This window comes from Mobula birostris, chromosome 6 (assembly GCF_030028105.1).
Source record: "Mobula birostris isolate sMobBir1 chromosome 6, sMobBir1.hap1, whole genome shotgun sequence".
Taxonomy (NCBI): Eukaryota; Metazoa; Chordata; class Chondrichthyes; order Myliobatiformes; family Myliobatidae; genus Mobula; species Mobula birostris.
In genome coordinates this window covers 39600363-39616373 of record NC_092375.1, presented here as the reverse complement: position 1 = coordinate 39616373, position 16011 = coordinate 39600363, and the positions used below count along the sequence as shown (strand labels likewise).

At 42.1% G+C, this 16011-nt stretch overlaps 1 protein-coding gene across 1 annotated transcript in view; it reads right to left on the bottom strand.

Annotated features, from left to right (window-relative positions):
- The window catches only part of fstl1b (follistatin-like 1b), a 124265-nt gene that overhangs the window by 30595 nt on the left and 77659 nt on the right, over positions 1-16011 (bottom strand). The window contains exons 3-4 of the mRNA XM_072260288.1: positions 9271-9372; positions 102-231 (exon numbers count right to left, since the gene is read on the bottom strand). Of these exons, the coding sequence (XP_072116389.1) occupies positions 102-231; positions 9271-9372 (232 nt within the window). The remainder of the gene's footprint in view (positions 1-101; positions 232-9270; positions 9373-16011) is intronic.

The window sequence follows — 16011 nt, the reverse complement described above, 5'->3', positions numbered from 1 at the left end:
ATCTGATAGGAGGGGAGCGTGGGCAATTGGTGAAAGGAGAAATACACAAGTTATCATCAGGTGACATTATTCAATGTTTAACAAAACAGTCTCAGATTTACCTTCACAATGCCCATCATGAGAGACCTGGATCTTCATCCCAGTCAGACATGCATCACGATGAAGCTCACAGTGGTTACGATAAGTCTTCGCATTGCTTCCACACACCACCCTCTTGTGATGTTTGCATTCCTGAAGCAAATGAAAGGAATATCAAACTGCATAAGAAAGCAGTGCTGGCCCTTTCCGCTAATTGCATGTATTGCTGCACTGATTCACTCAGCTTACTGTGTAATTGTTAGTAAGCCCAACGTCCAGAAGCATAACTGAGATTACAGCATTGTGCATTTTTAAAAGTGTATTTCTGAAATAAAATCAAAATATTACAGGTATTGGAAATAAAGATAAAAATGCAAATTAGAAATAATGCTTATTGAGGCAAAGTCACTTTTGAGAAAGCAGAGTTCCCGTTTCACCATCATCCTTCAATTCCAAGTTCTTACCTTGTCTTCCAGTGAACCTACATATTTCTAGAAGCATAATTACACTTCTGAAACACTAATTTAATCTACTTCATCATTTAAATGTATAGGTTAATGCTTTTTATTAGTTTAGCTATAATCCACCATGAATTTTACTTATAGCAGTTTAGAAGTGTTCCAGTACCTGAATAACAAAAGGTTAGTGGGCAGGTCCAACAAGTACAAAAACAAAATGTCGGACAGGTCAAGTAGCTGCTAAGGTGTAAGCCATCCTTTAGCATTGAGACCCTGCATCGTTTGTCTCCACTGACATTGCTCGATCTGCCGAGTTCTTCCGGACACCTGTTTTCCTTCTAAATCCTAATCCTCTGTTTTTGTTCTAGATCCCAACCTATGCAGTCTTCAGGTAAGATGAGTTATTATGAACAAAGCAAAATATTGCCTTTCATTGCTAAAGGTTCAGAGTTTAAGAACAGGGAGGTTTTGTTACAATTTTACAAGGCTTGCGTGAGGGCGTATCAGGAATACTGCCTCTGGTTTTGGTTCTCCATATCTAACAAAGTATTTACAGGTACTAAACATTTGAGGCAGTCCATAATACAGCGAATAAAGGTGACTACTCCATATACCACTGTGGCAAAATTGCCTTAATCTACTCTATTCTTCTGGCAATGCAGGCAAAATTCCATCTACCTTGTAAGTAATTTGTCAATTCTGAATACTACCTTTATGTTTTTCTCTCTGAGCACTAGCATTTAATATTTTCTCCCCACTTAAAGAATGTCCCTTTTTTATTCTTCCGACCAAGAAGCAGAACTCACACTTCCCCAATTGTATGCCATCCACCTTAATTTTGCTCATCATTTACCCCATTTATACCTGTCAAGATCTGTGCATTACCACACTTAATACACACGGGAGGTAGTGCTGAACCACCTTCTTGAACTGCTGTGGATTTTCTGGGGAAGCTACATGCATAATGCTGTTGCTGAGACAATCGCTGATGAATGATAGGAGCCTACACATGGTCTGATGCTCTAGACATGGTCTCCTAAATATCAATTCTAAGTGATACTCCCGTTAAGAGTCAGTGTTTATGAGAGTACGTCTGGAGCATTGTACACACCAGTATTACAGGAGTGGGCAGCCTAGGCTTGTACTAGCTGGAATTTAAGTCAGTGTGTGAAGATGTTAGAAAGATGCAAGATTGCAGAGGACTTGGAGGGTCAATGTTTCCCATGGGAGAAACTCGCCTGGGAGTCACTATTTAATAATAAGAGAATACAACTGAAGCCAGACAAGGCAGAATTTCATCTCAGGTCATGAATCTTTGAAACTATCTTATTTGCCCAAGGCAGAAGTTGGTAAATACTGATAACCAAGGAAGTGAAAGAGTATTGCAAGGCAGGCAGGTAGTTACAATTAGATCATGGTGGGTAACGTAGCAGGTAGCTTAATGCTATCGCATTTCAGGGCGCACTGAGTTCAGAGTTTGATTCCAATGTTCTCTGTAAGGAAATCTGTACGTTTTCCCTGCGCACGCATGGCTTTCCTTCAGATGTTCCAGCTTCCTCCCACAGGCCAAAGATGTACCGGTCAGTAGGGTCATTGGTCATTGTAAATTGTCCTGTGAGTAGGCTAGGGTTAAATCAGTGGTTTGCTGGGCTACATGGCTCAGTGAGCCAGACAGGCCTGTTCTGTGCTATAGTCTAATAAATAAATGGTACAACAGGTTTAATGGGCTGAGTCGTCTGTTTCTGATCCTCTCTTGTATGTCTAATTACTTAGTTACTTATTTATCCTGTGGACTTACTGGTGAGGGAAGTGCTGTTGAAGTAAATTTGGCACGTGACTGCAGTGCCTTTTGTAGGTGGCACATACTCCAGGTGGCAGATACTGGTGGAATTAACATTTTGGGTGACTGATGGGTTGCCTTTGTGTTTCTTTCTCCAAGATTGTGCTGCACTTTTTTTTAGTGTTGTTGGAACACATCCATTCAGGCAAATGGAGATTATTCTATTAGGCTCCTGATTTGTGCCTCATGAAGGTAGAGGGTGTCAGGGTTTGGGTTACTTACAATAGGATACTGAACCTCTGACATGTTCCTGCAGCTGCAATACTTGTTCAGTTGAGTTGCTGGTTAATGGTGACACTGTGGATAATGGAGATTCATCAAAAGTATCACCACTGAAAACTGAGGGCAAGCGTTTAGATTCTCTCTTGTTGGAGAACATCCTTGACTAGCATTTTAATGGCACAAATGTTACCACTCATCAGTACATACCTGCATGTTGTCTGGCTCTTGTTATATGCAGGCATGGACTGCTCCAATTGCTAAGAAGGTGTGAGTGCAATTGAATATTGCACAAATATCAGTGACCATCCGCAGGTCTGACCTTATGATTCAAGGACGTTCTCTGATGAAACAGCCAAAAATGTTTAGGTCTATGATACTGCAGAAAAACATCTAATACAATGTCTTAGGGTTGAGATAATTAACCTCCACAAAGCATACTCATCAACCTTTGTTTGACCACTGGAACATTCCCCCCCAGGATACTCATAGATTTTAACTTTACCACCTCACAAATTTCATACCATGTAAGTCAACTATAATAAATCTGAACACAAGGAATTCTGCAGATGCTAGAAATTCAAGCAACACCCATCAAAGTTGCTGGTGAACGCAGCAGGCCAGGCAGCATCTCTAGGAAGAGGTACAGTCAATGCAGCAGGCCAGGCAAAAATCACTGCCCAGCAACCCACTGATTTAACCCTAGCCTAATCACAGGCAAAATTGACTGTTCCTCTTCCTAGAGATGCTGCCTGGCCTGCTGCATTCACCAGCAACTTTGATGGGTGTTGCTATAATAAATCTGATTCTGAATTAACTCAAGTTTCACTATTACCAGAGATTACTAGTTTTCTTTGGAGTTCAAGGTTATTAAATTATTTAACTTCCACAGTGGTCATGTGGGATTTAAACTTGTATTTCTGCACTGTTAGCCTACTACTCTGGTAATTTAGTCACTTTACCATCATCCCTCCATAAATTTATGCTCACAACTTACTTTCCCAATGTCTGAATCTTTAGTAAACCAAGAAGACATTATAGTGAATTTTTCATCTTAAAAATAAGTACAGAATTTAACCCACTGACCCCTTTCCACTTTTTATCACTTAACGAATTCTCCTTCCATACTTCATTAACCTCAACACAATTACACTTTTTTTTTTGCAGAAAATTTTTACGTGGCATCTTATCAAATGTCCTTTGGAAATCTATACAGACTTTAGCCACCAGTTCCTTGCTAGTTACATCCTCAAAGAATTCCAATACATTTAATGAACAGTTTTTCTTTCTCAAAATTACTGACAACTTTCTAAGTGTTCAGATACTACCTTCTTCTGAAGGATACATAGACAGAATAATATCACGCAAATGTGTTATCTGCTGCTTTAGCAATGACTTCTGCAGTGGCTGTTGCACATCACACTTTACTGTCCAGATTTTTCATAACTTATGTGTACGATTCATACCTGACTGGACAATAAAGCTGAAAAATGGCCCTTTAAAATGACAGGTAATATGTCAGGCATACTATCCTCTTGAATATAGAATATAGACCTTGTTTGTTTCCTTCTGATGCCTAATCTAATCATTACTTGTTTAATCCTTTGAAGTTCTGGTGAATGGGATTTTAATAAAACCCCTCCACAGGACATTATGTTCTTCAAAACCACAAATCACTTGTTTCGATATGGGCTGCCAGGCAGAACATCTATCATCATATTTATGTTACACTTTATGAAAGAAGCTGTTTGTGCTTCTGAATTCTTAAACATACCTTGCAACCAAGCCAGTGTAAGCAAATGCTCTCATTTCTGATTCATTCCTTAGATTCAACAATGTCACTTTAAAATTACAATTTGGAGAAATCAGTTGGTGGTAAAGGACTGAAATGATGGAATCTAGGGAGGTTTCACTCTTTTTTTTGTTCCTGAAGAATGTCATTTTGCATTACCGTCATTCCTGCTGGTATCACCTATCAATCAACTTGGACAGCTCCTCTTTCCTGCCTCTTAGTTCCCTTTCGACCAATACACGATTTTAGCTTCTCCCTCTCAAGCTACATATGATCATTACCTCCTAAGGGCTTTTTTACCTTACACTCCCTCATCAAATCTTGTTCATTACACAACACCTGATCCACAAATGCCTTCTCTAAAAAGCCATCTCTTAGGCATTCTACAAATTTCTTCTCTTGGGATTTAACACTAACCTCATTTTCCCAATCTACCTACATTTTGAAATTCTCCATGCCCATTGTAACATTGCCCTTTTTACATGTCTTTTCTATCTCCTGTTGTACTTTGTTCTCCACATCATAGCTAGCTACTGTTTGGTGGCCTGTATCGAACTCCCATCAAGGTCTTTTTACCCTTGCAGTTTCCCAACTCAACTCCACCTACAAGGATTCTATATCTTCTGACTCTATGTCACTTTTTCCTAAGGATTTGATTTCATTTTATTTTAAACTAACAGAGCCACTCCACCTACTTTGGCCATCTGCCTGTCATATGATAAATAATCTTAGGTATTAAGCTTCCGTCTGTGATCTTTTTTCAACCACAGTTCTGTGATGCCCACAATGTCATACAAGCCAATTTCTAACTGCACTACAAGATCATTTACCTTACATACACTGCACGATTCAAATACAACATTTTCAGTCTTGCATTCGCCATCCTTTTCAGTTTAGTCTCCATGTTGCCTGAAGTTACTTCTTATCCCTTTCTAAACTTTGTCTTATTTTTCATTCTGGGGACTTCCACAATCTCTCCTGCAATCTCCTTCCCTTTTATCCCTACTTTTACAAGCTGTTGAATCCAAGCTCCTACTATTTAAAGTCCTATCCACAGCTCTAGTTCTGTATTTGCCAGCATCCTGGTCTCATTATGGTTCAAGCAGAGCCTGTCCAACTGGAACAGCTCCCTTCATCCCAAACACACACAAAATGCTGGAGGAACTCAGCAGGCTAGGCAGCATCTATGGAAAAGAGTACAGTCGATTATTCGGGCCTTTGGCAGGACTGGAGAAAAAAATGTTGAGTAGATTTAAAATGTGGGGGTAGTGGAGAGAGAACCACCAGGTGATAGGTGAAACCTGGCAGGGGAGGGATGAAGTAAAGAGCTGGGAAATTAATTGGTGAAAGATTCAGAAGGCCATGGAAAAATGAAAAGGGGGGAAGGAGCACCAGAGGGAGGTGATGAGCAGGCAAGGAGATGAGGTGAGAGATGGGAAAAGGGGGATGAGAAGTGGAGGGGGGGGGGGGGAGGTTTGTGAAGCATTTCCAGAAGTTTGAGAAATCGATGTTCATGCCTTCAGGTTGGAGGCTACCCCAACAGAATATAAGGTGTTGTTCCTCCAACCTAAGTGTGGCCTCATCACGACAGTGGAGGAGGCCATGGATGGACAGATCAGAATGGGAATGGGAAGTGGAATTAAAATGGGTGGCCACTGGGAGATCCCACTTGTTCTACATGCTACCTGACCTGCTGAGCTCCTCTGCATTTTGTGTGTGTGTGTGTGTGTGTGTGTGTATATGTGTGTGTGTGTGTGTGTGTGTGTGTCACTCAGATTTCCAGCATCTGCAGATTTTCGCTTGTTTGTGCCCTTCATCCCCAATACTGATACCAATGTCCCATGAACTTAAACCCACTTCTCCCGCACTAATCCTTGAGCCATGCATTTAGCTCTTTGATCTTATTAAACCTGTGTCATTCTTGCACACAGCTCAGATAACAATACAGAGATGATTACCTTTTTAGGTTTTGGGTTTTAATTTGATTCCTAACTGCTCAAATTCTTTCAGTAGGACCTCTTTCCTACTTTCACCGACTTCATTAAAACCTGTGTGGATGATTGCGTGCCTACAAAAACTTACTGTACATTCCCAAAGCAAAAGTCGTGGATGAACCAGGAGATACCTCTTCTGCTGAAGGCTAGATCTGAGGCATTAAAGTCTGGCAACCCAGGTCTGTACCAGAAAACCAGGTATGATTTGTGGAGGGCTATTTCAAGGGTGAAAGGACAATTTCTAACGAGGTTGGAGGTGATATCAAATGCAACTCTGGCAGGGACTGCAAGACATTGCTTCCTACAAAGTGAAACTCAATAGTATGAATGGCTGCGATGCTTCACTATCAGATGAACTCAATGCCTTCTATGCCTGCTTTGAAAGGGAGAACACATCTACAGCTGTGAAGATCCCTGCTGCACCTGATGACCCTGTGATCTTGTCTCAGAGGGTGATGTTAGACCGTCTTTAAAGAGAGTGTACCCTCTCAAGGTAAAAGGTCCCGATGGAGTACCTGGTAAAGCTCTGAAAACCTGTGCCAACCAACTAGCAAGAGTATTCAAGGACATTTTCAACCTCTCACTGGTATGGGCAGAAGTTCCCACTTGCTTTAAAAAGGCAACAATCATACCAGTGCCTAAGAAGAATAATGTGGGCTGCCTTAATGACCATCACCCAGTAGCACTCACATCGACAGTGATGAAATGCCTTGAGAGGTTGGTTATGACAAGACTGAACTCCTGCCTCAGCCAGGACCTGGACCTATTGCAATTTGCCTATCGTCACAATAGGTCACCACAATCTCCACGGCTCTTCACATGGCTTTAGACCACCTAGACAACACAAACACCTGCATCAGGATGCTGTTCATCGACTATAGCTCAGCATTTAATACCATCATTCCCACAATCCTAATTGAGGAGTTGCAGAATGTGGGCCTCTGTACCTCCCTCTGTAATTGGATCCTCGACTTCCTAACTGGAAGACCACAGTCTGTCTGGATTGGTGATAACACATCCTCTTCACTGACGATCAACACTGGCGCACCTCAGGGGTGTGTGCTTAGCGCAATGCTCTACTCTCTGTATACACTTGACTGTGTGGCTAGGCATAGCTCAAACACCCATCTACAAATTTGCTGACAATACAACCATTGTTGGTAGAATCTCAGGTGGTGACGAGAGGGCGTACAGGAGTGAGATATGCCAACTAGTGGAATGGTGCCACAATAACAACCTGGCACTCAACGTCAGTAAGACGAAAGAGCTGATTGTGGACTTCAGGAAGGGCAAGAGGAAGGAACACGTACCAATCCTCATAGAGGGATCAGAAGTGGAGAGAGTGAGCAGCTTTAAGTTTCTGGGTGTCAAGATCTCTGAGTATCTAACCTGGTCCCAACATATTGATGTAGTCATAAAGAAGGCAAGACAGCGGCTATACTTTATTAGGAGTTTGAGGCGATTTGACATGTCAACAAATACGCTCAAAAACTTCTACAGTTGTACTGTGGAGAGCATTCTGACAGGCTGCGTCACTGTCTGGTATGGAGGGGCTACTGCACAGGACTGAAACAAGCTGCAGTGGGTTGTAAATCAAGTCAGCTTCATCTTGGGCACAAGCCTACAAAGTACCCAGGACATTTTTAGGGAGCGGTGTCTCAGAAAGGCAGCGTCCATTATGAAGGACATCCAGCACCCAGGGCATGCCCTTTTCTCACTGTTACTATCAGGTAGGAGGTACAGAAGCCTGAAGGCACACACTCAGCAATTCAGAAACAGCTTCTTCCCCTCTGCCATCTGATTCCTAAATGGACTTTCAAGCTTTGGATACCACCTCACTTTTTTTTTTTAAATATAGAGTATTTCTGTTTTTAAACATTTTTAAAATAATGTATTCAATATATGTAATTGATTTACTCGTTTATTTATTATGTTTTATTTTATTTATTATTTTCTCTCTCTCTCTCTTTTAGATTATGTATTGCAGTGAACTGCTGCTGCTAAGTTAACACATTTCACGTCACATGCCGGTGATAATAAACCTGATTCTGATTGCTTGTTCCTTCTACATCGTCATTAGGTATGTTCAGGGCAGAGATAAGATATGGTGCTGAAGAGATCAATGGATATGGGGAGAAAGCAGGAACAGGTCAGTGAACGTGAATAATCAGACTTACTTCCACATTAAGTAGGAGGTGGCCACTTGACCCAGATCTATTCCAGCTATTATCCCACTCAATGTACCCTGTAATTTATCCTCATTACACTTGCATCACTATTTCTGTGGGAGTTACCAATTAAACCAACAACTCACACATCTTTTGTAAGTGGGAGCAAAACCAGAAACGGAGGAACCCGGGGGAGAAAACCCAAATTCTACACTAATATCACCCGAGCATGGGATTGAACCAATTGCTGGATCTGTGCACTGTAATCCAATTCAATGGCACAGCAGGAATGGCAGAATGTTTAAATTCTACACCAATTTCAATGTTTCTATGAGATAGCCCTCAAAGGTCAGTGATAGACGTGTTTATGATAGATAGGTGACATGAGTTACAAGCAGTGACTAGAATATGTCACTTCATCTGAATCCTGTTCTACAGCAAATAATGTAAATCTGGGATAATGACCTTCTTTGCTGGCTGAGAATTTTTAAGCCATTAGAGTGTTTATCACCGGATAGTGTTTTTTTATACATAATTAATAAATATATTTATTTTTTATTTATTTGTTTGTTTGCAAGTCTTAGTGGCAGCAATGTCACTTTCAGTTGAATGTACTTGGGAAAACCAGAAAAATACATTTTGGATGAAGATAAATATTAAATTTGGGTACCTAGCAGTTGAGAATTAATTTTACGTTCTGTAGGTTGGACAGTGAACTTACTTCAATGCACAGGCATGTGGGTTCACCTTTCTCTGTCACAGCACACTCCCGTCCAGCACCACAGAACACATTGGCACAGATCTTGGACTTGCTTCTCACTTCCTGCATGAAAAACATCAACAAATCTGTGAGTTACAGTAATTTTGCGAAGTTTGGACAGCTTAAAATACAGCTTCAGAAAGCTAAGGTTGGGAATCTCCAATATTATAGTTTGAAAGTTCCACAGATCAGTTGTGCGCATTATAACAGAAATCATTGCATCACCTGTGAATTGAATGATGTAGATGACGGTATTTAAGATCAGCTCAGTTTCCCTCTATGGGAATAATTGTTGACAGCAAAAGAAACAAACTGTCATGCATTTGTACAGCATTTTCCCCAAGGTCATATTGTCATAAAGATCTTTATCAACCATCCAATGTTTCACGTGTAATATAGAGGAACAACAGTTATCACACTTATATTTTGAATCGATAATAAAAATGATCCAGGAAATTACAAAGCAGGGAGATTAACACTTATGAATAAAGTTATTGAAGTTATGTAAACATTACATAATGAAGTTTGTAGATAAAAATAACATTAAGGAAAGCCAATGTGTTCATAAAGGAGATATACACAGTGGCCACTTTATTAGGTACACCTGTTCATTATGCAAATATCTAATCAGCCAATTTTGTGACAGCTACTCAATGCATAAAAGCATGCAGGAATGGTCAAGGGGTTGAGTTGTTGTTCAGTGGAATGGTTGCTGGTGCCAGATAGGTGGTTTGAGTATCTCAGAAACTGTTGATCTCCCGGGATTTTCATGTACAACAGTCTCTGAAGTTTACAGAAACTGGTGCAATAAATGAAAAAAAAACACATCAAGTGAGCAACACACATCAAAGTTGCTGGTGAACGCAGCAGGCCAGGCAGCATCTGTAGGAAGAGGTGCAGTCGACGTTTCAGGCCGAGACCCTTCGTCAGGACTAACTGAAGGAAGAGTGAGTAAGGGATTTGAAAGTTGGAGGGGGAGGGGGAGGGGGAGATCCAAAATGATAGGAGAAGACAGGAGGGGGAGGGATAGAGCCAAAAGAGCTGGACAGGTGATAGGCAAAAGGGGATATGAGAGGATCATGGGACAGGAGGTCCGGGAAGAAAGACAAGGGGGGGGGGACCCAGAGGATGGGCAAGAAGTATATTCAGAGGGACAGAGGGAGAAAAAGGAGAGTGAGAGAAAGAATGTGTGCATAAAAATGATTAACAGATGGGGTACGAGGGGGAGGTGGGGCCTTAGCGGAAGTTAGAGAAGTCGATGTTCATGCCATCAGGTTGGAGGCTACCCAGACGAAATATAAGGTGTTGTTCCTCCAACCTGAGTGTGGCTTCATCTTTACAGTAGAGGAGGCCGTGGATGGACATGTCAGAATGGGAATGGGATGTGGAATTAAAATGTGTGGCCACTGGGAGATCCTGCTTTCTCTGGCAGACAGAGCGTAGATGTTCAGCAAAGCGGTCTCCCAGTCTGCGTCGGGTCTCGCCAATATATAAAAGGCCACATCGGGAGCACCGGACGCAGTATATCACCCCAGTCGACTCACAGGTGAAGTGTTGCCTCACCTGGAAGGACTGTTTGGGGCCCTGAATGGTGGTAAGGGAGGAAGTGTAAGGGCATGTGTAGCACTTGTTCCGCTTACACGGATAAGTGCCAGGAGGGAGATCAGTGGGGAGGGATGGGGGGGACGAATGGACAAGGGAGTTGTGTAGGGAGCGATCCCTGCGGAATGCAGAGAGAGGGGGAGAGGGAAAGATGTGCTTAGTGGTGGGATCCCGTTGGAGGTGGCGGAAGTTACGGAAGTCATATCAAGTGAGCGGCAGTTCTGTGGGTGAAAACATCTTGATAATGAGAGGGGTCAGAGGAGAATGGCCAGACTGGTTCAAGCTGACAGGAAGTTTTGTAGCAGAAGAGCATATCTGAATGCACCACGTGTCAAACCTTGAAGTGGATGGGCTACAGGAGCAGATGATCAGTCAGTGACCACTTTACTAGGTACCTGATTAAAGTAGCCTCTACTACTCTGCCTATCTAATTTCTTTCATAGTTGGATGGGTGAGATAGAAGAGTTAACTTATCTGAATTCAGTCAGACTTTGCAACCGTTCCTCTGGAAGAACAGTACTAAAGATAGAGTGGGAATGAGGAAAACTAACTTAGTGAATGCAAACTTGCCAGGTTGACTTTCCCTAGGGATTGGTGGTACAGGGTTACTACCAATTTGGTTGAATGTTACCCTGGGCTTCCCAAATATTACATCACTTCCAGCACTGGTGTTTTTTTTTGGATACAAATTTGTGACCGCTGCAAATTATTTGATGGAGATTGATCATTCTCAGTAACTCTAGTCTTGAAGTACCGTGTGCGGGTGAGAAGGTAGCTGAGCCTTTGACTTCCCCACGTCATCTTGAGTATGTGAAAAAGTAATCCTAGCAGACTGATCATGTGGATGGAGATGAAAATGGCAATGCTAAACCTGTTAACCTAAGACTGGCTGTAATCTAATCTGCTTCCTCTGTATCTAATTGCATCCATCAGACCAGTGAACCTGATGAAACGTCCTGAGGGATGAAGGTTAGGCACAGGCCAAGCCCATTGAATCATGGGAATTAGTTAAGTTGACAGGAATATTTTAATTTGTTCCAGGTGCAGTCAGTTTCTAGCTCTTGACCTGTCAATCACAATCATGACAGAATGGCAACACAATTGTTAACAGTGACATCTGGAATCGCTGACGATCAGAAACAGCTAATCAGCCGGTTCTTCACCCTTCTCACATCCTGCAAGGGTTGAGGGATCGCCCGTCTACAGGCAACAGAACCTGCCATCTCCAACGCCGGCAGGCACAGACGTTCCCAGACTGCAATCCCTGCTGCCGACTTCAACAGTTCTAACGATCCTGAGCAGATTCAGAACCTAGGCTCCATGGCCAGCAATGCTGGTTCCAACAACCTCGGACACCTTCAAAGTGCCGTCCGCACCACCTCCAACCCTGACTCCAGCCTGGACCTGGACCGACAGCACCTCCAGGATGGGACCTGACATGCTGCTGCTGGAACCCCAGTCTCCCCTTCGCCCACCACCACTCTGCAATCCCACGTCTCTCAGGTCCCACCATCAGCTCTTGCCTCCTCAGAGACTCCATCTGTCCTTGGTAAGGGCCTCACCTTTGTCCCCCAGTGCCCACACCCCAAGTGAGTTCCGCGCCCACCCTAACGCTGAGCTCTCCTTCCACCATCTCCATACCCATTTCTTTGGCAAGGATTCGCCACCAATCACCGACAACCCCTTCTCCCGTCTTCAACCCTCCTCCTCTTCCTGGACACCCCGCTCTGGTCTTCTGCCTGCTTTGGATCTTTTCATTGCCAACTGCCGACAAGATGTCAACCAGCTTGACTTCACCACTCCTCTCTCCAATTCCAAACTCACTCCTTCCTAACATACTGCTCTCCACTCTCTCTGCACTAATCCTAACTTCACCATCAAACCCGCAGATGGGAGGAGTGGTGCTGTACTCGTCCTACCCAAGATCTACAGACCTGCCCATCAGGGTAGACCCATTGTTTCTGCCCCACTGAACTTATATCTGCATTCCTCGGTTCAGTTTTATTCACCCCGCCACCCCATTTCAGACCCCTCCTTCCTACCTACCCGACACTTCACACACTCTCAACCTTTTCAACGATTTCAAGCTCCCTGACCCCTGTCATCTGATTTTCACTATGGATGTCCAATCCCCATACACTTCCATTCTCCAGCAGGAAGGCCTCAAAGCTCTCAGTTTCTTTCTGGACACCAGCCACAACCAGTTCCCCTCCACTACCACCCCCCTCCATCTGGCAAAACTGGTCCTCGCTCTCAATAATTTCTCCTTTGGGTCTTCCCACCTCCTTCAAACAAAAGGTGTAGCCACGGGCACTCGTATGGGTCCCAGCTATGCCTGTTTTTTGGCTACATGGAACAGTCTATGTTCCAAGCCTACACTGGTGTCACTCCCCAACTTTTCCTACGCTACATCAACGACTGCATTGGTGCTGCTTCCTGCCCCCATGCCAAGCTCATTAACTCTGCCTCTAACTTCCACCTCGCTCTCAAATGTACGTAGTCCTTTTCTGTGACCTCCCTCCCCTTTCTTGATCTCTCTATCTCCAGAGATTCTCACATCTACCTGGACTATACCTCTTCCCACAATTGATGTTCCTCTCCCTCCCCCCCCTTTTGTTTCTTTCTTCCAGGGCCTGTCTTTCACTAATCAACTTCCTAGCTCTTTGCTTCATCCCTCCCCCTTCAAGTTCCACCTATCGCCTGGAGTTTCTCTCCCCTCTACCCCCACCTTTCAAATCTACTTCTCAGCTTTTTTTCTCCAGTCCTGCCAAAGGGTTTCAGCCCGCAACGTTGACTGTGCTTTTTCCATAGATGCTGCCTGGCCTGCTGAGTTCCTCCAGCATTTTACGTGTGTTGCTCAGGTTTCCAGCATCTGCAGATTTTCTCTTGTTTATACCTTTTCTCACCCTGGTACTTATAAAAATGCCATCTCCTTCTCTCAATTCCTTTGTCTCTGCCGCATCTGCTCTCAGGATGGCCAGCCTGCTAAGTTGCTCTAGCATTTTGTGTGCATTACTAATCTTCTAATTGTTCAGCTACCAGTTTGGAGGTCTTGGATCATGCCTTGGACTATTGTAGCAGTCTGATATATTGATACAAAGTGTGATGTGGTAATGTTGGGTGCGGAATTAAGAATTCTTTGAATAGAGAGAGAGTCAAGAGTCAGAACACTAGAGCATAGAAACAGGCCCTTCTGCCCATCTAGGCTGTGCTGAACCATTAATCCACCTAGTCCCCTCGACTTGCACCCAGACCATAGCCCTCCATACCCCTCCTATCCAAGTACTGATCCAAATTTCTCTTAAACGTTGAAATTGCCCCCAATTTTAAATTATCTAATATTTTAATAGTTAATCAGAAGAAATTCATCAGCTCTATTTGAAACTAAAGAATAAAGCAAGAATATTAAGAAAATTTTGTTATATTTATATGGCATGGTCACCCTAAACCAGTGTTTTCAAATACTTCTGCAAATTTGTCCAAAATGTATTGCTTGGTATAAGCACTGACAAATTGGCCATGGCGCTTGTAGTAACATAAATCTATGCAGAATATATCTGATTGTACACTTTACAACAGTGCTCAGTAAATATGGACTTTAGATTATTTAAAATCCATTAGCCAACATGCACCAAGCTTTGCACTATGACTCAGTTTTTAATGATAATATTTTACTGCAAGAAATGTGGATGTTCTCAGGATTAAAACCCAAAAGCAGTTTGGCTACAATATAAATAGCACCTTTTTTACTTCATTATTGACTAACAGTGTGGTGGGCAATATAATCGGGTTTAGAAAATGAAATGGAGTTTTCTGAATGTAGTATTCTTAAAATTAACATTCAGTAATATTGAGAATACTGTTGTGAATACTAAATATTCATTAAGCAGACTGAATATGCCATTATTTCTCACTACTGAGCAGTCTAATCACGCACAGTGATGACTGTTTGCCTTAACAGCATTTGAGCTAAGTATTTAGTACAGACAAATTCTGCTGCCTGTTTATTACACAGAAGCTGGACAGCGAGGAGATTTGTCCTAGCGTCATTCACTTCAAAGGGTACACCTGATGACCTCTACATCAATTACCTCAGTGAGGCCTACTCAGTTGTTTGTTATGTAATTTGTCAAATCACAGCCCTAAAAGAGGCTACACAAACAATTCCAGATAAATCTGTCTACTTCATATCTTGCTTAATGAGCGAGATGCTCTGTCCATGATAAAAAAATGTTTAGATTGTGTAACTCCATTACTTCCCCCCTCCCCCACAAAGTTTCAGTATGATTATGGTTTCACTTGTGAACGTATTTGGGCAATTCTTCAGGCTTTTCTTTCAATTCTTGATGTTTACACATCAGGTTAAGTTCATTTTCTTTATCTTGTTTTCATTAGTTATTGCTATTAATTTATATTTGCATTTGAACAGTTTGTTGTCTTCTGCACTCTGGTTGATCTTTCATTGATCCTGTTAGAGCCACTATTCTATAGAGTTGCTGAGTACGCCCGCAAGAAAATGAAATTTGCTAAGTTTATTACCCCACTGAGTATGAATGGAAATAGTGCATTATGGTTAATTGAGCCACTGTTTAATTGGGGCAGTCATTTATTTGGCACAACTTTTAAAGAACTGTTATGCTCAGGCTTAGAGATGCCAGAAACAGCCAGCAATGAAAATGAAATAATTTCACTATTTCAACAAGTTAGGAATTATGCAGAATTTAAAGGTATCAACAATCATCTTAAATATTACGATGAAAATGAAGATTTGGAAGATGCAATTTTTGAAAGCATTGTATGAAGGCAATCCATTATCTATATTATGTGTCCACACTGATTGTTCATTTACAGTCAATGAAAAGAACACAACACTGTAATCTGGATGAATTCCTCCATAAATAACTATTAGGAACTACTATACATGAAAGTACAATAAAAGTACACGTTGGTAGTGTTCTAATTTGTTTTGTATTTCACTTAAATACATAAATTTATTACTCACTTAAAAGATAGTTTGACTTTTTAAAAAAATTTGTTTAACCATTTCGATGAAACCTCAGCTAAACCTGGATGAAGAAGTGGAGGGATGGGTTAGTAAAT